The sequence below is a fragment of the Silurus aristotelis genome (genome assembly GCF_946808225.1).
Source record: "Silurus aristotelis genome assembly, chromosome: 22".
Taxonomy (NCBI): Eukaryota; Metazoa; Chordata; class Actinopteri; order Siluriformes; family Siluridae; genus Silurus; species Silurus aristotelis.
In genome coordinates, this window is record NC_139595.1 from 1310383 (window position 1) to 1336141 (window position 25759).

General features: G+C 41.3%; 2 protein-coding genes across 2 annotated transcripts in view; one reads left to right on the top strand and one right to left on the bottom strand.

Moving 5' to 3' along the window:
* Positions 1–15893, top strand: part of artnb (artemin b) — a 16438-nt gene extending 545 nt beyond the window's left edge. The window contains exons 2-4 of the mRNA XM_083525232.1: positions 13790–13884; positions 13967–14153; positions 14236–15893. Of these exons, the coding sequence (XP_083381358.1) occupies positions 13790–13884; positions 13967–14153; positions 14236–14699 (746 nt within the window). The 3' untranslated portion in view covers positions 14700–15893. The remainder of the gene's footprint in view (positions 1–13789; positions 13885–13966; positions 14154–14235) is intronic.
* Positions 15894–21433: 5540 nt separating this feature from the next.
* ptger4c (prostaglandin E receptor 4 (subtype EP4) c) lies at positions 21434–24613 on the bottom strand. The gene is made up of 2 exons (XM_083525147.1): positions 23591–24613; positions 21434–23021 (listed from the first exon to the last, which is right to left on the bottom strand). The coding sequence occupies exons 1-2, from the start codon at positions 24461–24463 to the stop codon at positions 22428–22430; spliced, it is 1467 nt and encodes a 488-aa protein (XP_083381273.1). The 5' UTR covers positions 24464–24613; the 3' UTR covers positions 21434–22427.
* Between the last annotated feature and the right edge of the window lie 1146 nt (positions 24614–25759).

A 25759-nucleotide genomic window follows, 5' to 3' on the forward strand; every position in this document is an offset into this window, starting at 1 on the left:
GTAAGAGGAGTTAGAAACCTGCTAATACCTGTCACTAGAATAAAACTCAGCTATGACGCGTCATAGCGCGCTGTTTGAGCAGTGGAGCGCGCGCAGGATGGAGGTACAGGGATGTCTGAGAGAGTAGAATTAAAACTTCTCCCCTCCTGAATGATGCACTACAGTGTGGAGTGTGAGGGTTCTGACTGTCGGCTTTTGAGATGGGATTTGCATGATGTAATGACTAGAACTGAGGTTCTCCATACTGGATATTTGCCTTGTTGCTGATGTGGTGCCACCGACCAGACATCAGCCCGCGTGCGTCCTGCGTGCCACAAAGTGTCTATCAGACTTTTCAGCATTTCCCTGACACCCAGACCTCCGTCACACACCTTCCCAGGTCAGAGCTTCCAGGTACAGGTGATTTCTGATCCATTTCTCACCACACGGCACTTTTCAGCGTCTTTTTTCTCTTCTGTTCGGTTTTCCGAAAGCGCTTTGTGTTTATTTTGACCTCCAACTGGAATCTATTCGAGTGTTTTTGTTTTTAAATTCTCAGCATCTTTAGACTGTAAGTCAGCTGAAGTTGTTTTGAAGTGTGCTGTCAGGATGAATTTGACTTGGAATTGACTCGAGAGGTGTTTTTAAAAAAAAAAAAAAAAAAAAGCAGGTGGACATCAAGGTGGTGAATGAACATCTCAGAGGGCATGGAATTATAAAGTTCAACACTTTAAATCTTGTTCATCTGATTATGGATGATTTTCACATTGGAGATGGTGGTCAGAACCGAATGAGCACGTGCAACGTTTAAGTGCGTCTCCTTATGGTGTTCATTGGATTCTTGGTGTATTTTTGGGACTTGGACTCACTGGTGTGACTCTAGAAGTGACCATTTACCCTCCAGAACTCTATATCATGTTCATCAAGATTTCAATGTGCAGTACATCTAATAAAAAGCGCCTAATACTTTCGTTATGAACAGTTTAGGAGTTTGGAGTTGTTGGTGTTTAATGGACTCAAATCAAGACTGAAGTAAAAGAGGTAATACATTTATAACATACAGCATCGAGGAAGCTCCTGTTCTGTGTAGATTTTGTTGTTAGTGTTGAGTTGAGGAGTTGTGGAGTTGTGTTTCTGCACTCCATCCAGCCTTGTGCTAAAAAAAAAAAATTATAATAATCTTGGCAAATTATATATAATAAACATCTAGATGATGTGGTTTGGATCAGTTTGGTTCATGTTAGTGGTGGACCAAAAAAACCCCATCAAGCTTTACCAGCAATCTCGAAATCTTTGGAGATATTACATAGACATTTCAGATGTTTCAGATGCTTGGGTTTGTGCTCGTTTGAATGAATTAGATCGATAACGCAGCAATCTGGTCCAAACTCCATTTTTGTAATTAGCCTGATGGAAATGGTAGAAAGTTTCAGGCTGGACTTCAAAGCAGAGGATGGCAATCTGCAGATGTGGACCGTTTGAGCCTGTTCAAGGGGACGGGTTTCACAAGCGCGCGTGCTGAGAGGATGTCACGCTCGTTATGTCTCAGTACCTCAGTGTCGTACTATTTTACTACGGAATCTCCACAATGTCTTCTTGTCTCGTTTTCTTGCCAATGTTTCAATAGACGACATTTTTCCCTCGAATTCCTTCGAGCTGAAAAAACCCTAAATCCCTGACTGATTGATTTATTTGCTGAATGTCACACGAGGAAATCGTTAACGTACACAGTGGTCAGCTTGGTGCTAACACGTATTAGCATTACTGTAACGTCAACGTTTAAACAAACACTCTTTCTAATTTTTCTTATAAACTTTCCTAACAGGGTTACAGTCGAACTGCAACATGGTGACGTTGTGCTAAAAAATTCACAAGGACTTTGAATCATCAGAATATAATGCAACACTAATTGGACAAATACTAAACAGTATTATAACAGCAGGAGGTGCTAAAGTGCTATAAAACATTTTTGAGAATTTTAGCGCTTCTGTGTTTTTCTATCAATACTTATTTAGAAAATGTAGTTTTTTGTCATCTAATTAACAAACACCTCTGAGGGTGTTTTTTTTTTTTACATTGTTTAAACCACTTTTGCTAGCTAGCTAAATGTTGTCTTATTTCCTCAATCATTGTTTTACATCTTTCAACCTTTTTCTCAGGAATGTTTCTAAAATCTTTTACCGAACTTGGAAAACCGCTATCAATGTATTTACACTTTTCCAGCTAGTTTCTTGCTAGTTAGCTAAATTTTTTAGCAAATTTACCCACATTTCTGAGGAAAAAAGTTGACATTCTACATGTTATCTCATAAGTGATGCGTATACGGGACTTAACAGCTGATTGCTAGAAAAATGTGAATCATTGGCATTGATTGGTCTGGTTTCACTGTCAAAGCAATTTAACACTGTTAGTAATCTCTCAGAAATGTAGCTAATTTAAGCTAATTAGCCATCAATGTCTTTTTACATTGTCTGTTGCAAAGGTTTAACATCTCGGTCGTAGCTAGCTAAATTAGCTTTGTTACTGAGGAAAATGTTGAGTTATTTGGTCTTGTTTTCCCCGTCATACACTTATTACCTCATCTGTTTAAAATATCTGTTTCCTCACTACCCTGCTAAGAGTTTTACAAACATTTCTGAGGTAAAATATTGATATTTCTGAAGTTTTGGTCTTGATTACACAACCTATGTGGTTTTGTTTTCTACAGCTGTCTTCATCTCTGAGGAAAATGTTGACATTCGGGATGTGCTTGTCTCGAATCTTAGCTCTTTTACAATAATTTATACAATTATGTTGGAAATTATTCATGTTGTAGATGGTTTAATCTTGTTTATAGATAGCTCGGTCTTGAATGTCAAGCGAATTTCCCAATATTTTTGGGGGAAATGTTTTTTGTTTGTTTGTTGTGCTAGCAAGCTTAATTGTGATGCTTAATCATTCACTAGCGTATGTTCTTTATTCGTGTTTGATAGCAAATTACCAAATGGAAACTATAATGTACGCATGTTTCCCCGTCTACTTTTTCCCACAAATCTGCAGCATTGTGATTGAAGAAGACCTTCTTCTAACGATGATGAGTGTTTTTGAAACTTCTTAATGGCGTGCCTTTGGCGTGAGTCTTCATCCCGAGTCGTGAGATCTGAGTTCTTGTATATGTTCAGACCACATAAACCTGTCAGAGGCAGCCATGTTTAATGGGCATGCGATAGTGAAAGAGACGGTGGGAGAAATTTTGTGTGTGTGTGTGTGTGTGTGTGTGTGTGTGTGTGCGTGACACAGAGAGAGTGTGAACAGGCGGGCGAGCGTGTAAAGATGCGCAAGAATATTGTTTCCATCTGGACGTCAGGCTGTAATTGTTTTAAAACTGCTATGTCATTATGAGATCTGTTGTACGATGTGATCTCTCTGCTTTTACAGTTCCCCAAAAACAGTTGGTTGATATGATAATGTGTTGAACATCTTATTAAAGGAAAACCCCTGGGTTTTAAAACCTTATATTTATCCACTGGACGTGTCGTAAACATGTGATTATCACAGGCCAGAATTCCAGAAATCCAGTTTTAATGTCCTGAAAAAAAAAAAGATGTAATGGATAAATAATGGATTCCAATTCAGGGATATGTGAAACTCTAAACCTGGAAAACTGATGCTTTTCAGGATGGAACGACTTCTTTGGAGGGAGGAAATTGTCTTTATGTGATGATGGATATGGATATAATACAGAACCTTGCTTTATGTATTCTCTATATAATGCTCTCTCTCTCTCTCTCTCTCTCTCTCTCTATATATATATATATATATATATATATATATATATATATATATATATATGTATGTATGTATGTGTGCGTGTGTGTGTGTGTGTGTGTGTGTGTGTGTGTGTGTGTGTGTGTGTTGGTCTAAACGAGATTTCTGTGCCTTTCTCAGTGTTCTCAATGAAACTCTTCATATTGTTGGTCACAGTCAAAAACGTAAAATTTTTCGAAATAGTCCCAAAAAAATGTTGAGGGTTCCTTTAACCACACACGGCTGTAGTTATCCGCTTGTACGAGAATTTGCAAACACGAGTGTGTGAAAGACTCGCAGTGTCCTGTTTCTTCATCTTGTAAGTGCACACACTTTGACCTCACCTGACCTGGGCTTCAACCTCACTAGGGGTCAATGCAACGGTCTAAATGCTCCTCTGTCCCTGCGAGCTGAGAAACGTTTACTTGCAGGCGTCCAGAGCCGGGTTTAGATGCTTCAATCTCGTTCACGACAAGAACACAAAGCTATGAAGCATGTCTAAAGCGTTGGAGGTAAAATGCTCAGATTTTACACACTGCCTTCCGTAATTTCGAGACTTTCGAATGGACGGAATTGTAACGCGGAGGTATGGTTACGGCGAAAGAGAGTGACCTGTTGGTTTTTGATACACCCTGGCGCCCCTTTAGCTTCTCTCTCTGACTGCAGAATGCGGTGTAATTGCACTTCCAGCCCGGTTTTAGCCACAAAATTGTCCCTGTAAGCTTAGCCTTTGACACTGAGGAGTAATTAGCCCTGATTGTGCCACAGACGGAGTAAGAGTGCCACAGGGCAAGGGGGCAGTCCGGGGTCTGGATCTGTTTAAACGCTGGTGCCTCCACAAAAAAAAAAAAAAAATAAAAAATAGATTGTGCAGCTTTCAACAAAGGTGAACGGGGCCGTGTTTTTCACTCTTGATTTTTTTCTTTTCTTTATTTCTGTTTCATTTTTCCTCCTCCTCCTCCTCCTTCTGTCAGCTTTCTCACCGTTTGCCCAGATGAACGAAATCATTACCTTTTTTTCGCTTTATCAGATCATCTCCCACTACATCCTTCAATTTTTTTTTTTAAACTGAAGTACGTTAAATAGGTTTATTGCACACCAGTTTGGTTTTTTTTGTAGCTGGAAGTGGATGTTTAATACAATAAGCCGTATTCTTCTGCAATTGCCAGGTCAGATGCATTAATCATGGTGCCGTCGGGGCCCTTTGAACGTCTCGGCCAGGACATGGAAACTCTTTGAATGCCGTTTGTTCATCCAGACGCACTAATGGCTGCCCTTTTTTCCCTCTACCCTGAGCTTAATTTGAACAAATGAGACATGAGCTAGAGTACACAAGCTATATGCTGTCCAGGCTGTCAGGGTGTAATGACCTGAGGATTCATCTGGAAAGGTAGAGCGAGAGAGAGAGAGAGAGAGAGAGAGAGAGAGAGAGAGAGAGTGAAGCTGGATGGGAGGACAAGCTTTGCTTAGTCATGATTGGAACATGCTAAATTGGGCGTTCAGTTTGTTTGTGTTGAGGTGAACAGTGTGAGAATTAAGTGGTAAGTTAACGTCCTGCGCCTGTATTCAAATAACATCCTTTTATACAGATTTCAATATTATCTATATTTCATTTCTACTCCTCAGGATTTAATTTACTGTAAATATAGTCAGCTTATTAATAAAGCTCTCAAGACTGTGGCTGTTCAGACGAATCCTCTGGAGTGAAACCGTATCTCCTCCGTTGCCCCTCTCCCCCCTTTAATTTATTCCCATTTAAGGACTCGTTCACTCGCCCAAGTGTTCCCTTTCTGTCATTCCCTCCTAAAACGCGTTTAATCACGGCCCTGTATTTGGTTTATTATAGCGAGAGGCGAAGCCACTTCGATGAAGCGGCGAAAAACTGTTTGTTCAGGATGATGTTCAAGAGCAACACCACACATAAAACTGATCTCTTGCTGGATGCGTGTGGAGACCAGAAGTTTGGGATTTTTGTCGTAGTAAATTCCTTTCCTCCTCGTCGCATCTTGCGAAATACGGCTAAGTGTTTGCTTTTTTTTCTTCTTTTTTTTATCTGATTCAGAGCCTTCAGTTTTCTGTTTCTTTCTGTGCAAGCGAGATTAAGAACATCGATTATTCAGGTTGAGTGCAGGTTTATTTTAGTTCTGATAATAATGAATGTTGCAGTTTCCATAGTAACGGTTCGTAAACAAGGTACGCAATCGTAAATTGTGTCATTCAGGAGATGTATGTGTGTATGGAAGGAGTCTCCAGTGGCAAGTTTCGAAGCAGTTGGATGTAAAGCTGAAATGTTCATCCTTTGAAATATGAATATAAGTTGTTTCACGAAAGTTACGCAACATGTAATGTAGTCGTAAACGGATAAAAAGGACGACGTTAGCGAATTAGGAACTAAACACAGCATGATCGGTGAACAAGCATGTTATCATGTCACTTTGCTAGGATTTTTTATTACAATTAAGGATTGGGAGGCGGAGCCTAAGTGCTGTATTGATACCAAATAAGGGCAATGGTTCGGTCCTTAAAAAGTAATAAAAAAAATATACACTGGCAGTTCATGTATAAAGAGTATTTTGTTAGTCACATGACTTACCACAAGACAACATTTGCATGCGTGTGTATGTTTTGGCATGAATCTCATCCTACACTGTTTGTGTGTGTGTGTGTGTGTGTGTGTGTGTGTGTGTGTGTGTGTGTGTGTGTGTGTGTGGTCTACAACAGAGGATGTGGCAGTGAGAGGAAGTGGCCAGATACACACTCCGGCCAGGCAGGCGCGCGGTGTGGAATGCAAACAGCGACCGCTGCATTTGAGTGGCAAAAATAAAAGGCCGAACTCCAAACTGCTGACTTGCAGTGCAAACACTCAACCTAAGGAATCCGTGTGTGTGTGTGTGTGTGTGTGTGTGTGTGTGTGTGTGTGTGTGTGTGTGTGTGTGTGTGTGTGTTTGTGTGTGTGTGTGTTTGTGGTGTAACACTTCTTGTTGCTTCATCCCTTTGGCCTGGACTTCACTGCATCAATTATAGAAAGAAAATATTTACATTTGAACGTTTTAATGCTCAAAACCACTGAAGATGATGTCCATGAAACAACTAAAAATAGTCTGGAAATATCTTTATACCATAAACAGCAGGATATAATATTTAAAAAATGCACAACACTCGAATCAGAAAACCCGTAGTTATCCTTGTCTCTCTGCTGAGTAGCTAGCAGACTAGTTCACTAGCTAACCGTACGGACTTTACCATAACAACTGGGATTTAGCTAATGACTGCCATTTGCTACGTTTGTTAGTTATTTAACTACTAGCAAAGAAGCTTTGCGTTTAGCAAAATTATTTAGATAAATGTCTCCCAATATAAGAACAAATTTACTAATATTTAATGTTGCTTAGCTTGCTGGACAGTTAGCTTTAATGCTAGGTTAGCTTGATGGACAGTTAGCTAATTAGCTAAATTAGTGCACATTTACCACAAATGTTTTGACCATAACTGTGTGTATTACTAATGCTATGCAAACTATCAATACAGATTTTCGCTATAAGTGCAGCTAACTGGTAGGAAACTAGCTTGTTTTTTAACGTTGCCATTTTCCTTTGCAGCCAAAATCTATAACATTCAAAATTGTAGCAGATAAAACACTCAAACCCTTCAGGTTTTCTGAGATCACAAACCAAGTTGGTACGTTCCTCCGGCTCCAGTCGTACGCATTTTTTCGTGATAGTCTGGATGATTTTAATGATAAAGTGACAAATTGATCTCGAACAGCGATCTAACGTTTTCGAGTGTTTGAATAAACACACCTTATGAATGATTACCTTAGCTGTCTATCTAGCATGATGAATACACATCTTCCGTGCACTCTGCTATCGTAGAGCAGAAGAAGATGAACAAGAAAAGAGCAGAGCTGCAGGATTTCGAGAGCTAAATCGTCTTCCTGGCAGCGTTCACCGCGGCTGAAACTCTGCAGCGACTCCAATCTGACAGTAATGAGATCCTGCTTTTTCCCTGAGAGGAATTATTAAATTATACGCTCGGATTACATGCTAGCGGGCACGCCGCAATTAGCTGAGAATTTCGCGCCAGTGGCACTTCAGCGTGGAGTGGAATCGACACTTTAGCCGTCTGGTCTGGGTCAGAACACAGACCCTTGTAAAAGAAGAGTCGGGAGTTCGGCTTCACATGATGGATAAAACTCTGAGTGAAGAGTGACGTCGAGCAAGCAGCGAGAATGCTGATACAGTAAATATATTACCCGTTGTACTCGGTACATGTGCAGGCTGGAGTTCACACCCTGCGATGATGAAAGCCGTGTCTGGCAGCGATCAGGCTCTTGCTCCAGGTGCGTTTTATTGCCGGGCTGATTTAGGACGGCCGATCCCTCTCTGAGACACCTCGTCTTTTCTGACAGGTAGAGCTGGCACATGAAACACCTCTAATGGCAGTGGCAGAGCAGAGTGAGGTGAGGTGGAGTGCGCTGAAAGAATGCAGGCCTCGCTCTTTTTCCATCATTTATACTCTGTAGGTGATGATCAGACATCCTGACGACGATCCGCATCAACATTTTAAGTCGGTGCGCCAAAAGAGATCGTCCTGTGTACATCGGGAGCCGTGAAACTGGTCCTCATCTGACCATGTGCATTACCATGTCTGCTACTCTGACTACATGTGCACCCCGTCACCGAGCTCCTCACATGTAAAACATCAGGATCTCACTTCCACACCCACCCTACTCGCCTGATTTGGTTTCAGTGGACTTCACCTTCTTCCTGAAGATGAAGCTCCAGCTCAAAGGTTGCCGTTTTTGACATTGTTGTGGATGTATGGCGCGAATCGCAGAAGGTGCTCAGCATGCTTAGAAGGGAAGACTTCTAGTACACATTTTAGAAGAACGCTGGGGGCAGTGTATTGCTGGGCAGAGGACTATTTTAAAACGGATAGTGTGTAAACGTAGAAAAACAAAATACTTTCTTGTTAATAGAGCTAGTCTCGAAACCTTTTGATACCACCTCCTACAGCGTTTATTGCTCAACCAGAGTGACTAACAGTTTTCTTTTTATACAGCTTGAGGGTTTTATGGCCTTGCTCAGGGAAACAGCAATCACAATTTGGTGGTGCTGGGATTTGAACTCATGACCTTTCTGTCAGAATTGCAACATCTTAAGCACTGAGTCTTCATCTGAGTATTTGAATGTTTTAGTATAAGCAATTTAAGTATTCGACTTTTTAACGTAATTCAGTATGACGTACTTTTTTTGTTTTCAGGTCATATGATAATTTGGCTATTTCAGAATAGGGATTTTGGGGTATTTGAGTAATGTACATTTGCTGATCCAAAGTCCAATTCCAATGTAATCATTTAAGTATGAAATGAACCAATTAAATATTCGAGTTTGTCGTTTCAGTCAAAATCAAGTCATTCAGTTCATACCCTCCAGAACTCCTGAGAACCCTGAAATGTTCCCCACTCTCAGACTGTCTGCTCATCTACAAAAAAATAGTTTTTAATGCACTTACTGGACAAAGTCTGGAAAAGAACGTAATCTGTATGACTCCGTGACTAATATTCATATTCCATGATCCCATTTTATAATTGTCTGCCAGCTCTATTAGTAATGGATTGGTCCAACCCTCCACCCTCTCGCCCTCATTTCCATCCTGAACCCCGATACCAGGCTTCGCTCCCATATTTTTTCACGATCGCACGGCAGTCCTGCTTTCCTGTTTTTTTCTACCAGGTTTGAGCCCGAGGGCGGGGGGGAAGTGGTGGAGTGGAACTGGCCGAGCGAGGCTTTAATCAGCGCTGAGGCCATCACAGACACTCTCTCTGGAGCTCCTCATGATCAGGGCTGCCCGGTTCGACCCCACGGGCACCCACACAACACTCGCATGAGAAAAGCTCTGATACACGAGGAGCACTGAGGTGCTTCTAAAACACTACCAGGTGCACCAGCAGTGTGTGTAGAGAAAGAAAGAAAGAAAGAAAGAAAGAAAGAAAGAAAGAAAGAAAGAAAGAAAGAAAGAAAGAAAGAAAAAGAAAGAAAGAAAGAAAGAAAGAAAGTGTTCCAGAGCTTGAAGGCTGGAGTGAACTGGAACGTTTGATCTGGAATTTTGGTGGAAAAACCTTTCGAGTTGATTTTCACTGCTGATTTTTTTGATGCTCTGCACACTTCACAGAGTCGACTCGCAACATATTTTGCAAATGATGGAGAGCCGAAGAGCCTCAGGCCGCACGTGACTCATTCTTTTGGAAGTACAATGGCCTAAATCTAATAGCACAACACTGGCAAAGCTTATAAAGTATGATAAGTGTCTTTTTTATTCAACTTGACTATTTACACACTGATCTTAATTCCTACTCGGTATGATCTTAATCCAATCCCTTACCTGGAAAGAGAACGGTATATTGTCTGTAGTTTTAACTCCAGTCTCGTAAGATAGCTTTAGGACAGAAAGGAGGTTGGGCTGATTAGAATCAGAATCAGAATCAGGTTTATTGGCCAAGTGTGTTGACACACACAAGGAATTTGGTTCCAGCTGTTAGTGACTCTCAAAGTACAGACATAAATAAATATGGAGAACCTTACTGGTGTGTAATCCGCATTGCTTTATATTTATTACATTACATTTTATCGATTTTTATTTATTAATCAAATCATTTGAATTTCTGAAAAAACAAACATTTATAAGCAAATTCCATATAATTATTGACAAAAAACTCAAAAATGCTTACACAAAGAGGATGGATGGACGGACGGACGGACGGACGGACGGACGGACAGAGACAGACAGACAGACATTGACCAAAAGTATCAGGTGGACTTTTTCAGGTGCCTTCAACTGTTACCACAAATTTGAAGGCACACAATTGTATTAAAATGAAATTGGCCCAAACCGGTTCCAGCATGACAGATCCATGACAAAGTTTGGAGTGAAAGATCTCCTGCTATAGAGCGCCAACCCTATTGAATACACATGTAGCTGAATGAATCTCCACAAAATCTAGTGGAACATCTTCCCAGAAGATTGGTTATTATTATAACAAAAAATGGGGACTACATGTGGAACGGGATGTTAAAAAAAAAAGAGAAAATATTACAGAATAACCTGTACAATCCTAAACACCAACCAATCTCCAAGTCCCATCTTTCCGAATCCGGATTGTATCCCGATAAGGCTTGGTGCGAGGCAGAAATACACACCCGGGATGGGATTCCAGTCCATCACTGGCCACAAGTGTTTTAGTTTTTCCCAAATATTCTAATCTCCCTCATTTCCAACTACAAAACATCATGTTCCTATTGACTGAAAGCAGTAACGGCTATAGATGTAGAGATGTATAACTCGTAGCAGAGCCCACCGAGTCCGGGTCAAATGTTAGTGATTACTCGTGATGGGAATTCCAGCTCTTTGCAGTGAGTCAGATCGGGATGAAGAAACACGCTAATGAACAGCTCATGAGTTGAAAAAAGATTTTCACGGCCATGTTTTCAGCAAATTAGACTGACCTCATCTAGAAAAAAACAAAGAATTCAGAAGGCTTTCAGTGTTTACCAAGATTTCTTGCACAGCTAATTCAGATTTGGAGGAACAATTTAGCTGAAAAACTTTCACTTGTGGTTCAAATAGTGTTAATTGAGGCTTTTAGACAAAAAGTCAAAAGTATTATGCATGACTTCACCAGTTACATGTGGTTCTTCCACAAACTGTTAGCACAATTGTGTAGGACATCTTTGGATACTGGAGCATGACATTTTCCCTTTTACTTCACCAACTAGGAGACTCAAACCTGTTTCAGCATGAACAATGTGGAGTGGAAGATCTCCTGCTATAGAGCTCCAACCCTGTTGAACATTGAAGTTATTAACACCCTTGTAGCTGAATGAATCTCCACAAATCTACTGGAACATCTTCCCAGACGAGTGGAGTTTAATATAACAGTAAATGGCGACTCAGTGTGGACTGGGATGTTCCAAAAGAAGCACATACCGATCTTATGCTCAGGTGTCTACAAACCTTTGACCAAATAGTGTTTGTTTGTTTAGTGTAGTGTTTATAGGAATGCATTATATATATATTTTGGAATTTCGGCTCCAACATGAAACATAACATTTCTAGGAAATTTTGAGGCGATTCGTGTTTGTGTACAATCCGTACAGACAGAAGTGCATTAGAGTCGGTGTTTATAAAACCACTGAAAATATTTCCTTCTCAGTTTGTGTGTGTGTGTGTGTGTGTGTGTGTGTGTGTGTGTGTGTGTTTGTGTGTGTGTGGGGGGGGGTTTGTGTTGCTTTATCATCTCTGTCATTTATATTAATGCGCTTCTTTCCTATATGTTCTTGTAGGTTATTATATCAACACCATCATTTACATATGGTTTACATTTTTTTATTCTATGAATATTTATGGAAGTCGTCTCCAGTGTCAGATGTAACTTTAGGATATTTTTCAGATGAAAATATTTAACAACATTCCAGAACATGACATTTTTCTGTAAATTACTGTCATTGATTAATTTGTATAAAATTGTCATTTTTTGATGAGGAAAATAAGGATCTTTATGGTTTTTAATGATTTCTCAGCTTCATCATGGAGTGATTACTGAGTGTTTTATTGTTCATACTTATTTACATTTATGGCATTTGGCAAAGCAACGTACCACTGAGCAGTTGAATGTTAAGGGCCTTGCTCAAGGGTTAACCACCATACAAATGATGCTTTTCGAGGACTGGCTAAAGTGTAAATATTCTCAAGTTGCCTATCAGCCTATCAAGTTGCAGTATTCAAATGTGTTATGTGTTGTACAGAGAAAAGGGGTGTGGCATGCAGAGTGGACTGACTTACTCATCTGCATATTAATTGAATCTATTAAATAATTTCCTTATTTGAAGGATTTAACTGAAAGTTTATTGGGTTTCGTTGTAGTTCTGATTGAAATACGTGCAATGTTCTTCACTTGACGTGCCAAAACGTTCTTTGCCAAATGTAAATCGTTCCCCAGGATACATTTTTTGTCTTTCAAGTTAAAACCCGTCTCAGCTGCGTCCCGTTAAGCTGTTAACCTGTTTTTAGCTTCTTGACCCTGCATGTGTTCTGCCTTTGAATGCCGGTTATCTTCCAAAGGAATACATTCAGATTTATTGGTTGTAAATTTGAACGTAATTAAGATTTATTTTAGGAGCCTCAGATTGGATAGATCGAACTGAGGCTTAAACTTCACACTGCCACCTACTGCATGACCCCAGCTATTACAATAAACATCCCTCATTAAAATGTAAAGCTGATTGGAGGTCAGTCGTGTCGTTGAATTGTTATTATTAATAGAGCGTAAAGACTTTTGCCCAATTTTGTACTACGGGATGCGACTCGGAGGCACGCTGGCTCCCGACCCAGGTGGCTATCTTTCAATTCATCTTTTCTTTGTTCTGGTCCTCCTTCTTAAAATGGAAACTGTTCAGGCCAGATATAATCCCGTTGTCCTCAGACAACTGCTCCTCTATAAAAACACGGCTGTGAGGTTAAGCGTGACACGCTCCGCTAATTTACACATTAGTCATATTCAGCGTGTATAAAATGGCCCTGGTCTTCACCCGGCCTCGTTTCAACCCTGATATAAATCAGAGGCCTCCAGTGCAAGCTCAGTGACTCACACGCTGCAGTGAGTCAGTAAACATCTGCATTGTTGGGAAGCCTTATCAACCACACTGCATGGATGTGGTTTTGGGAGACCCAGAATCCCCCAGCATGCCTTCTTTTTACACAGACCTAATCTCTTGATCAAACCTAGAAAGCTTCTCAGGGCTTCCCTTAGAGCGGTTTATTTACAGGACACTGTAGCTTTGTTGCACCCGCATCGTGCCCTTTCCACACTTTCCAAAGGTATTGTGTATTCTTGATTACCAAGGCTTACTCCGGCTTAGATAGTTTGGTGCGTAGATGCGTGCAGGTTTACGCATCGCTGCACGATGCTCCAGAGTTTAGATCTAAATGAACTTGGGCTGACAACGTTCTTGTGTTCTTCATGCAGGTGGGAGAAGGTGGAGGAAAGGTCGAGCCAAGCGAGGACTTTACGCAATGTTATCCGTAGCCACTGATGCCACGTTTCAAAGGAGAAACTGGAAGGTAAGGAAGACAATGGAGGACATCAAGATAATACTGTTGAACCTGGTAAACGCATGAACTTCTACACTTGTTTATTTTGCAGATGGTGGTATGGGTGCTTATGTCTCTGCTGCCCCTGGTGATCGGAGACAGACCTGGGTTTATTGAAGACCCTGTGGATGCAGTGGGTTTTGTTACGTCCATGCTGGATGAGCAGCCTTTTGATGCTCTACCTGAAGATGAGGAGATGGGAGATGGAGACGGACATTCTCCGTGGCAGACCATTTTTGGTAAGTTTGGGTATAGTGGCTGAAAAATATCTTAATATCTTTGATCTGGTTTGTGAAAATATTCTTGTTTTTTGTCTTTCAGAACCTTCAGTTCTATTAGAAGAAGAGAGTCCAGCTCGGTGGGAGCGTTCCCCACGGTCCTCGGAAGCCTCTGATGCTCAGTCCAAAGGCTCGCGCAAGAAGAAGAAGAAGAAGAAGAAAGAGAAGGAGAAGGGTGAGGATGATGGGCGGGGCCAGAGCAGCCGTGACTGCCACCTGGAGAGGCGCGAGATGCGAGTGAGAGACCTGGGGATGGGTTACGATTCGGATGAGATTGTACTCTTTAAGTTCTGCGTGGGTTTGTGCCAGAGTGCACGAGGGAACTACGACGCTGCGCTGAAGGCTCTGCTGACCAACGGCAGCCTGCCCAAACGAACAGCACGCAAGGTCAGCGCCAGACCCTGCTGCCGACCCACAGCATACAAGTCCGTGTCCTTCATGGACACGTCCACAACATGGAGGACCATCGAGAATGTCTCGGCTTTAGACTGCAAGTGCGTGGGCTAAATGGCTATTGGTGGAGCTGAAAACTGACACTGATTCCCACCTCGAGAAACAGAGGCAACGTGAGGCCGGAGGGCTTCCTGAAATCAGGATTATAGAATAGGAGGCATTTTGAGATGAAAGCTGTTTCAGTAGAAGGAGGCAGCAAGCCTTCTGAGATGTGCACCATGTATGCCTTCAGCCTTCTATATTCCTGACAGCAGAGTGAAAAAGTCCAGAGTGACGCCGGACTCATGACAGGGCGAAGCACGGAGACGGTAGCCGATGGAGCAACAATAGACACTCATGGATTGCTCAAGAACATGGCCAGGAACTTGGCAAGAAACTTTGCAAGACGTTTTATTTGTGTGTTTTTATTTTTTTTTACTGAAGTTCAGAGACTGTGTATATCTGCCAATAACGGGTGAAAACATTTTATATTGTTTGAGCAGAAGCGGTTTTGTAATTTTTGACATTCAGGTGCACATATCACACACTGCCTAAATTACTGAAGCTATAATTATACATGACTTTATAAACTTATAAACAGTACTGATTTGAACCATTTCTCCACAAAGCTGTGGGCTGTTTAGGAACTGATGAAAAGGTCTATAAATGTTTAAAGGAATACTTTTTGGAAAAAAAAAAACTAATCACGTGGTTTTCCTTCTTAAACTTTCACCCGATCATGACACGTCTGAGGTTCGGCGTTTTTTGTTTTGTTTTTTTTGCTTAGTTATTTTTTTTACGCATATGCAGTAAAGCTAATGTTTAGTAGCTAGCTAAGATTCTGTTACAGCAAAAATATCCAACCTCCATAATTTACACAAAGTTATTTAAGATTCAAAGTGGAACTATTTTACCATCCATATTAGGTGACAGGGTCATGGAGGTGGACTGATATCAAACCTCGGAAAACAGTTATTGTGTTTGTCCAAGATGGCTGCCTCTATACTGCTAAGGTTTTTTGTATGTTTAGGTCACATCAGCATTTTTTCCTACGCATTCTATCATAAGGAAAATAATGTTGTCCTGTTAATGAGCCTGTTTGAAAAAAAAAGCTAAATCACATCATCAGGGAAAAACTTTACCAGTTCATCAAGGTCACTTACAAAACCTATAAAAAAAGCAGCTAGCTAATTTAACATGCAGATTTAAAAAGTGAACTAGCTAGCTAGAATTTACCCCTGAATTAAGTGATCTATAAGATGATATATAAGATTTCTTTTAAAATTAGCTTGTTTAATTAGCTAGCCTGCTAGTTATGGTCTGTAAAGTACCTTCCTGAATTACCTGACCAGTTTTTTTTTATTTAACTTTGACGAATTACGTAGCTAGTTCATATTCAAAAATTAGCTTGTAATAACTGTTGTTGTTTTTTTTCCCCCTAAAAAAGTATGGATTCAATTAAAAAATACCACTTTAGTAAAGTACAGAACTTCCCAAAGATTACTTCTATTATAGTAACAACTTACAATAATTAAAGTATTTTCTGCCTCTATAGTTAATAATTAAGCTAGTTGTTAGCTTCGTTAGCCTCATAGCTACAGCACAAATTATCAGACAGCGAATACGGACGATCAATGAGATTGAAAAGGAAAGTTTCGGGAAACTGACTGTGTTCAGGTTGAACGTGATACAGATCCGGTCAGCAATATATAAACACCAGATTAGCATTTATACCTGTTCTAGCCGTCTCTACTTGTTGCCTCCGACTGCAATGCGTTTTGTCGTTGCTCTACAACATGGATGCTGTGCATCTCTTAGCATTTACTGTATGCTTCATAGGTCAAATATTTATTTTTGCATTTAAGTTATTTATTTATTCATTCATCTGTATGAGGTTGTGTTTCTGACCATATATACACACACACACACACACACACACACACACACACACACACACAAATAAATATATTTATTAACGGGTATAATGTTTATTTTCTTCGTTCCTGACTTGTTCGTTATTTGAAATTGGTAAAAACGTTAAAAAAGCGTTTTGTTGAGGTTTTGTTGACGTTGGAAGTCAGTATGGAGGACACTGACCGGCTGCCTTCTTGATATTCACTCTCCCTTTAAAGAAAAAGCTGCTCTTGAGGAAATACTCCAATGTACAACAGTAGTTATAGTCAACATTTATTAGTCTTTACACAGTATTTGTATATTATTATTATTATAACTATTATTACTATTATTATTATTTATATTATTATTCCTTTATTTTTGTACAACCCTGTATAGAAATAAAGCTGTTTTTATGTCAAAGTGGGTCATGGTGCTGTTTTTGTTTTAGACTCTGTTTAATAAGTAAAAAAAAGATTCGAGTGTTTGTTGTATTTTAGCAAATGATTAAATCTGCGAACGACAGGAATATGTGAAGGAGTGAAGAGTTACTATGATGAAAATGATGTTGTGTTCTTTATGTACATCTATGCATCTCTCTCTCTCTCTCTCTCTCTCTCTCTATATATATATATATATATATATATATATATATATATATATATATATATATATATATATCTCTCTCTCTCTCTCTCTCTCTCTCTCTCTCTATCTCTCTCTCTCTCTCTCTCTCTATCTCTCTCTCTCTCTCTCTCTCTCTCTCTCTCTCTCTATATATATATATATATATATATATATATATATATATATATATATATATATATATATATATATATACATACACTTCCTGTAAGACATGTAAAGTCTTTGATGGCTTTTGAGACACCTGCATGTTCTTCTTGTTTTTCTATGTACCAAACCAACAAACAGTAGAAGAAAAAAGGTAAAAACACACAGTTATGACAGTGAATAAGTAGATGAAGTTCTGTGGAGTCCAAATGGGACATTTTTGTCTCTAACAGAAGAACTTGTGTGAGATGAAGAACAGGAGAGAAGATGCGATCAGACTCCCTCACCCTCACCCTCACACATGGAGGTGGAAGTTTAATAGTTTTGGGGTTGTTTTGGTTCCGGTACACTTCAACACCGCTGCTGATTCGTTGTCGTCGTTGCGATTTCATTACTTCCACTAGAAAAGTTAGCAGTTGTATGAGGACCTGATTGCCACAGGGTGGCGTCGTTGTTGCAGGTTTTACTGGTGTTTATTAGGAGCAAACATGTTCATCTTGCTAGCCGGCCAATTTAACGATGTATGAGATTACTAGCGATGGCTTTGACGATGTTAGAGTGAAGTTTTGAAGGTGTTTGAGAGATTGTACAGATGAGAGAGATGAATACAGGCCCTTATGCTGAAGATCTCAGATGGTGTCGGAGATCACGTGTTCTTCGTAAAGTCGTTAAGGGCGGAGTATTTGAGCTTTAACGCTCGAGGCAGCACATTTTTTTGATAACGTTTCTGGGTGTTTAAAGCTCCGAGCTGTCTGTCTGTATAATAGTTATCATTCCTGCTCTAAAAGCCGTATCTTTGGCGTACACCAAAATGTACAGAACGTTTCCATGTGCCAGGCAGCTCCTAATGAGCCCACCTTCACCATGGCTCAGGGCCCTTTACCTCTCCTTACCTCTCTGTGTGGTTAAGGTTAATTAATGTTACATGGGCCCCTGTGATCCTTCTATAGATGGCTGCTATTGGAAACAGATGCAGGTGGAAAAGGTGGTTGTGTTTTTGTGCTCCTGTGACAGACCACACCACATCACAGGATCATTCCAGCCTCCTTCCTGCCACAAAACATTCCAAATATTCCCTTTTCTTTCTACGGAATACACAAACCCAAGACTTGTCTTCTTCAATCAACTATTTTGAGGTAAACGTTGAAATTGTGTGGGGAAAAAGAGTAAATATGGCTTCTGTGAAATGAACTTACTAGATGTTTGTAATGAACTATGAGGCTGAATATGTTTTTTTTTTTTAATGTAGAGATCGAATTATTTACATGTTGTTAAATATAAAGCGCAGGGAAATTTATACAGACTAAAGATAAGCTTTGACTTTTTTTTTTTTTCACTGAAATTAAAATGATTGAAGTTTCTACAACCTTCTCTACATTCAGCTGTAGGTTTAAATGTAGTATTTTTTCAACAAATGTAACCAAAGCGATTCCATTTAACCTGTATAAAGTTTAGAAAATAAATAAATAAATACACTAAAAAATCCCCCTGTTAACAAAAAAAGAAAACGAGAAAGAAAACGAGGTTTAAAAAAGACGCACAGCGACACCTGGTGGTCATAATATGCCTTGCTATGCTTCAACCATACAATAAACTTTCTTTTCGGCTTCTCCCGTTAGGGGTCGCCACAGCGGATCCTCCGCACGTTTGATTTGGCACGTGTTTTACGCTGGATGCCCTTCCTAACGCAACCCTCCCCAATTTATCCGGGCTTGGGACCGGCACTAAGAGTGGCTGGGGATGGTTCCCTGACCGGGAATCGAACCCGGGTCGCAGCGGTGGGAGCGCTGCATCTTAACCACTAAACCACCAGGGGACGCTTCAACCATACAATAGTTGTTTTAATTTACAGGAATTTGTTTTGTTTGTTTTGACGTGTTAAACATCATCAACGCATTAAGCAGAATAAACAGATGATTTTACGGATTTTACTTGCTCAAAGCAATGATGACGATGATGATGGTGATGATGGTGATGGTGATAATAATGATTATGATGATTATTTATTTATGTATTATTATTTTTTACTTTACTTTGTTGGGAATCATTTTCTAATCTTTGATTCTGTCACATAACCATGTAGTTGATTTATAGCGTCTTCAGACTGGACTTTTATTTCTCCCAAAATACAAACTTTATCTAAAGAGCTTTGACAGTAGCTCAGAGGATAAACTAGGCCATGTGTTTTTACTGCCCCCTGCTGGGCGAAATCATACCGGCTACTGTAAAATCATGCGATAAAGTCAGAAAAAAGGGCTTTATACTTGTCACATATACTTTTACAGCACAGTGAAATTCTTTCTTCGCATATCCCAGCGATGTTAAAAAGCTGGGGCCAGAGTCCAGGGTCAGACTCTGGAGCACAGAGGTTTAAGGGCCTTGCTCAAGGGCCATGGGCTGATATTAAAGTGGCACTGTGCCATGCTAGTCAAGTTTTACAGTATTAGTTGTGCAATTGTGCAAAGGAAGAAAAAGTCCAGGAGAGAAAGTACAGCAGCTCTGTGTTTAATCTCCGACCAGCCTTTGGGAAGAAGCTCCTCCTCCTCATTATCTCGGTGTTTGCCTTCAAAGAGTGGAAACGCTTCCCTGAACGCAACAGAGAAAAGAGTCTATTGTTGGGATGGCTGAGGTTCTTCACAATGTTCCTGGCCCTGGTCTGGCACCACGTGCTGTAGATGACCTGTAGATCAGGGAGCTCGGTGTGGATGGTACGCTCAGCTGACCGCACCACCCTCTGGAGGGCTCGCCTGTCCTGCATGGTGCTACTCATCATAATGTCCTTTAAGCGTCTCAGATGGTACAGACGCTGCCAGGCTTCTTCACCAGGATGTTGAGACAGGTCCTGTGTGATGTGAACACCTAGGTACAGGAAACTGTCCACTCTCTCCACTGGGGTCCTATTGATCTTTAGCGGTTGGTATAAATCGATCCTGCTTCGTGTTGAAGTCCACTATTAACTCCTTAGTCTTGCTGATGTTCAGGAGAAAATAATTCTTCTGGCACCATCTCTCCAGGAAATCAATCTCAAAGCCGTCTCATTGTTGTTGGAGATCCGGCCAACCACAACAGTGTCGTCAGCAAACTTGATGGTGGTGGAGTTTGAAGTGGCCACACAGTCATGTGTTTACAGTGAGGGGGCTCCGAACACAACCCTGAGGTGCTCCAGTGCTGAGGGTGAGGGAGGATGAGGTGTGTTTGTCCACCTGTACGGCTTGTGGTCTGTCTGTCAGGTAGTTGGATATCCATTGACACAGGGGTGGACTGAGTCCCAGGACTTCCAACTTATAGGTGAAGAAATTTAGAGGTAAAGGAACTTAGAGGTAAAGAAATTTCCCCACTGTGGGACGAATAAAGGTATATCTTATCTTATCTTAACGTGGAGGAAATGATGGTGTTAAAACTCTGAACTGTAGTCCACAAACAGCATTTTCACATAGTTCCCTTTTCTGCAGTCTAGGTAGCTCATCGTTGTGTGGAGAACATGTGTAATGACGTCCTCAGGAGAGCGGTTTTGGTGGTATGCGAAAGTCTCTGACCAGGCTTTCAAAGCACTTCATCACTGCTGAGGTCTGGGCTACAGGGTGGTAGTCGTTGAGGCAGGTGGGCTGGGGTTTCTTCAGGACAGGACCAATGGTGGACTGTTTGAAGCAAGAGGGGACTACAGCCTTCCAGGGAGAGGTTAAATAGTGCTAGAGAAAATAGCTAGCTGGTCAGCGCAGGCTTTCAGAACCCGACCTTTCAGAATACCCGAACCCGGTATTCACTCTCCTGAATGTGTTTTTTACCGATACAAATATGTAAAAGATTATGCACCGCGATACCGATGTATCCGACCTTTTTAATTCGATGCATCACATCGTCAACTCTTATGCCGATGCGCCGAAGCAGAACGTGTGCTACAGTAGAAATGTACAAGGTGAGTAGATGTTGTGGCTCGTCTGAGTTTCCATAAATCAGTTCATTAATTGAGTTATTATTTAATACTATATTTAAAAGTGTTTTTTTTTTTTTATTCGTTTCCAGTAATACATCGTTCACAGTTTTACACGTCATTAAAAGTCATGCAGATCCGACATTCTACTGCAGCATAACGGCACATCCATAAATAAACAACATTCACATTATATATATTTTATTTATTTAAAAAAGTGCAGACATTGAAATATGTCTACCGTCATCAAGAGCACGGTTCCCGATCTCGAAAAACAGATCGTTTTCTATAGCAAATGTATTTAATTCACAGAATTCACATGAATAGAATTTGCGCATGACAGGAGCGTCATGTTGTACGACGTTTAACACGGTGGCTCTCAGGTTTCGTCTCCGAATCCAGCAGACGAATGCAGACTGACCGAAGCCTGGGAAAAAAAAAACTTCTAATAAAATGTAAAAGAGATACAGGTTGCAGAAAATGGGGGTGTAAACAGGAAGTAGTAACCCTGCATTCTCAATCAACTTCCTGCTGAGATAGAACCAGCGCAATTAGAAACTTATGCAAATATCTAAAAGATTTTGTATGATAACTTCAGACTTATAAGTTTGCACAAGGAGAATTGTGTTGTTTGTGTGAATCTAAAAATGTAAATTATTAGAGATTTAGTTTACTTTATGCAAATGAGTCAGGTCCTGGTGAATTAAAGGAATGCCCTTGTTGGATAGTTCTTGATTGTGGGTGTGGCTTATTTTTCAATCGTCATGAGTTTTGGATCATTTATACACATTACTGTGTAAATATTCAGTAGGAGCTAAAGACAGATCTTACTGAATATTTACTCGAATGCTGCTTGTGGCCATGTTGGATTTGTGGCTGGAACCTTACACAGGAAAAAAAAGTTGATTGGTCACATGATTTTGTATTTCTGTGCACTTCATAGATCTTCTGATCGTGAAGGTCCTGTCTCAACTAATATTACTAAAATGTACAGCAATGGCAGTGACTTTGAAGTGTCCAGACTTGACAGATTCTGATGGTATGAAGAAACATATTTTTAAAAAAAGTCCTTTGTCCATTGAAAGAAATCCACCAGTTCCTGCCATGATGTTTGAGGAGCCACGTGAGATGTTCTAGTGCCTGTAAAATACAGTCCGCACTCTTCATCAGATGAGAGCATGTGATGTTCAACACTCGTCTGACAGAGAGGAACTCGGTGTGCTGAAAGAACACCTGACAATTACTGCTTTATGCTCATGCACTTTTGAGCAGGACGTCTCCTGGACGCACCCGGACGTCTTCACAGTCATCATTTCACATCCGGATGCTGTTTCACTTTCCGAGCCAAGAACCGAGCTCTGGTTCACACTGAAAGGATGAAAGTCGTCCACGGCCGTGTCCAGGTCCCAGGCCTGGCGAACGCTCAAATCGACGTACGATTTTGCGGAGATGGTGCTGAGTTTCCCCACAGCGTTCCTGCAGGAGGTTGCACGCAGCGAGGCGTAACTGGTGGCGTTGCTGTGAACGAGGGATGGAGGCGAGTTCTGCCCGAGAACCCAGCCGGATCTCCGCGTAGGACTCTCTCTGCTCAGGTCCATGGTGCGCTTGATCCACTCGCAGCATTTGCTAAATAGGTTCTTCCTGCACAGGATGTACACCCACGGGTCCAGGATGGGGTTAAAGGACGCGAACCGGATGGCAAGAAGATCGCTGCGGTAATCAGGCTGCATGCCTGCGGCGATATACGCAGGGCCGTAGAGCTGATTCGCGAAGATACGGACCTGAGGAAGACACACCACATGATCAAACAATAAAACTGGTCATTAAACAAAGAAAAAGTCCAGAGTAAATATTTGCTAAAGCACTTTTACCACCTGGATGGTTAGCAATCCTCATCAGAGTCTTCAAAACTATAAAACAATAAAATATCTTTACATTTACACTAAAAAACCCATAATTAAATGTATTTATAATTCTAACTAATTAATGCAGGGGGGGGGGGGGGGGGGATAAAGTGCCAGTGATGCCCGCTTAGGGGCAGAATAGTACCAGCAGTAACATCAGCTGATCCTGGACACATCTGTCCCCTGCACCTGCTCAATTTTCCACTTGGACTTTTTTTACTTAAAAAAATATATTATAATTATTTTAATTTAAATATTTTTATTTTAATTAGTTTAAGTAACCCTTATTGGTTAATTGGTGATGCTCCATCATTGGTCCTATTTAAGCTCCAGTACAATCATCTTCTACACGTGAAGGATGTATAAGACTTTTATAAAAATACGCATTATGTTATGAGTGTAAAGTTTTTATCTTATTTATTATTATTTATTTTTTGCATGCTCACCACCAGAGGAATGGAGCAGACGAGGAACACGATGGTCATGAAAATCAGGAGCCAGAACATCTGGATCTCCGCAGCCGAGGTGACCGCGGGCAGTTTGCGGAAAGCGCGTCGGGATCCCGGGTGTCCCGCGTGCGCCTCGGCTCTGGTCGCTGCGGCGACGACGCGCGTCTTCTTGTTCATGCCGACCAGCGAGCGGCACACGGCGCAGTTGCACAGCACCGTGACGGCGATCAGCACCAGCACAAAGCCGCCGTACAGGAACGTGTAAGCGGCTCCGCGAGCGTCCAGTGCGCGCCAGTCCAGGAAGCACCAAGTCCCCGGGAAGTGTTTGGCGTGACGCCCGAAGCCGAAGCTGGGCATCGCGCACAGCGCCCCGTTCACCAAGTAGACCGCGAGCAGGGCGAGTCGCGCCACCGTGCGGTCCACGTGCTGCGAGTAGAAGAACGCGTGGCTGATGGCGAGGTAGCGCTCCACGGCCATGGCGCACAAGATAGACATCCCGGCCGATCCGAAGAACAGCATAGAGAAGGAGAAGAAGTGGCAGAGCGCCACGCCGCCGGGCCACCGACCCGCCACGTAGGTCGCGATCACCACGGGGCTGGTGAAGCACGTCCCCAGGAGGTCCGTCACCGCCATGCCGCACACCAGCGTGTAAAACGTCGTCTCCTTTTGCTCCCTCTTGGACACGCACAGCACCGCCACGGCTACCAGGTTCCCCAGCACCCCCACGGCGAACATGGTGGATGAGATGACCAGCGAGCGGGAGTCCAGGCGCAAAACACGCGGCGCCGTCGTGGACGCCGTTTGCGCCGTCGGAGGCGTCAGGAACACAGACGACGCGTTCGCGTGCGCGCTCAGCACCGAGTCGGTCATCCTTTAAAGTCAGACTGGTGTCAGAAAAGCTGCAGAAAAGGGATCCAGGGAGAGCGCATGACCGAGTCCGAGGCTCACATTCCGGTCTCACGACGGTCCGGAGAGCTGCAGGTGGATATAAACTCCACGTCTCCACCTCCACGCCATCACTACTGCTCTGATGTCATCATCACACGTCACCGGCTGCAGGTGGGCTTTCCTCATTTCCTCATCCAAACATGCTTAAGAGATATTATTGATTTAGGCACAACTTTATATTTAAAGTTTATAACCAGAAGATTTACTGTTATTATAATGCATCATATATACATTATAAAACATATCTAATCAAAAATCTATTTAATTTTCCTTTCAATTATTTAACTACAAATCATTTTTATTAAACATATATAAATCAGCAAGTGTGCACTATTTAGTGATCTATCACTAGTTATCTATCTGTCGATCAATCTAATATAAAACTCCACCTTCAAACTTTAGGCCACGCCTATTATTTGGACATTTAGTCTGTTTGGGTTCATCTTTTGAAATAAAAAAACGAAAAAAGCTTTTGATTAAATAATGCATTGGAGTTATGAATATTTAATTGATTTGGTGGATGTTGCTGTAATTGACTGGGAATTCTGTTATTAATATCATATCTCACTCTAAGTGTATTTTGTGAGCTGCTAATATCTGTGCTTGAATAGTTTAAAGGTGATTAGAAACACATTTCCATCTTCAAACATGTTCCACAGTGCTGTAAAAACGTGATAAAGAACCCACATGACGCTAATGTAGGACACGTCACAACCAGCATTTAATCTACGACTCTGCAGGAACTGAGTTTTATCTGTAACGTTCCATTAAATAGAACTTTGTGGAGATCCTCGGTGCTGAAATCACAATGTAGAGATACAAACTCGCGTCATGAGGTTAAGATGTATGTGTGTGTGTGTGTGTGTGTGTGTGTGTGTGTGTGTGTGTGTGTAAGGGTACTCTGTGTTTGGGACTGTACGCTCACTCGTTATCTGAAAGCAGATAAAGAAGTATAAAGCTTTTAGATTCCAAGCGCAGGAGCACCACAAACTGACTTTTGTAAATAAACACAAAGTGATTACAGTTTTAATCATAAACATATTAGGAGTTTAATTTCAATTCATTCTTATAAACATTTCTTTAAAAGGGTGCTGGTCCAAATGTGCTGGTTTTCTGTGAATGTGAAGAACACAAGGAGCCTGGTTAAGGAACTAGGGGGCTTTTTATAGAGGTTCAAGGGCCTTTCTTAAGGGCCCCAAGAGTGGCAGCATGGCGATA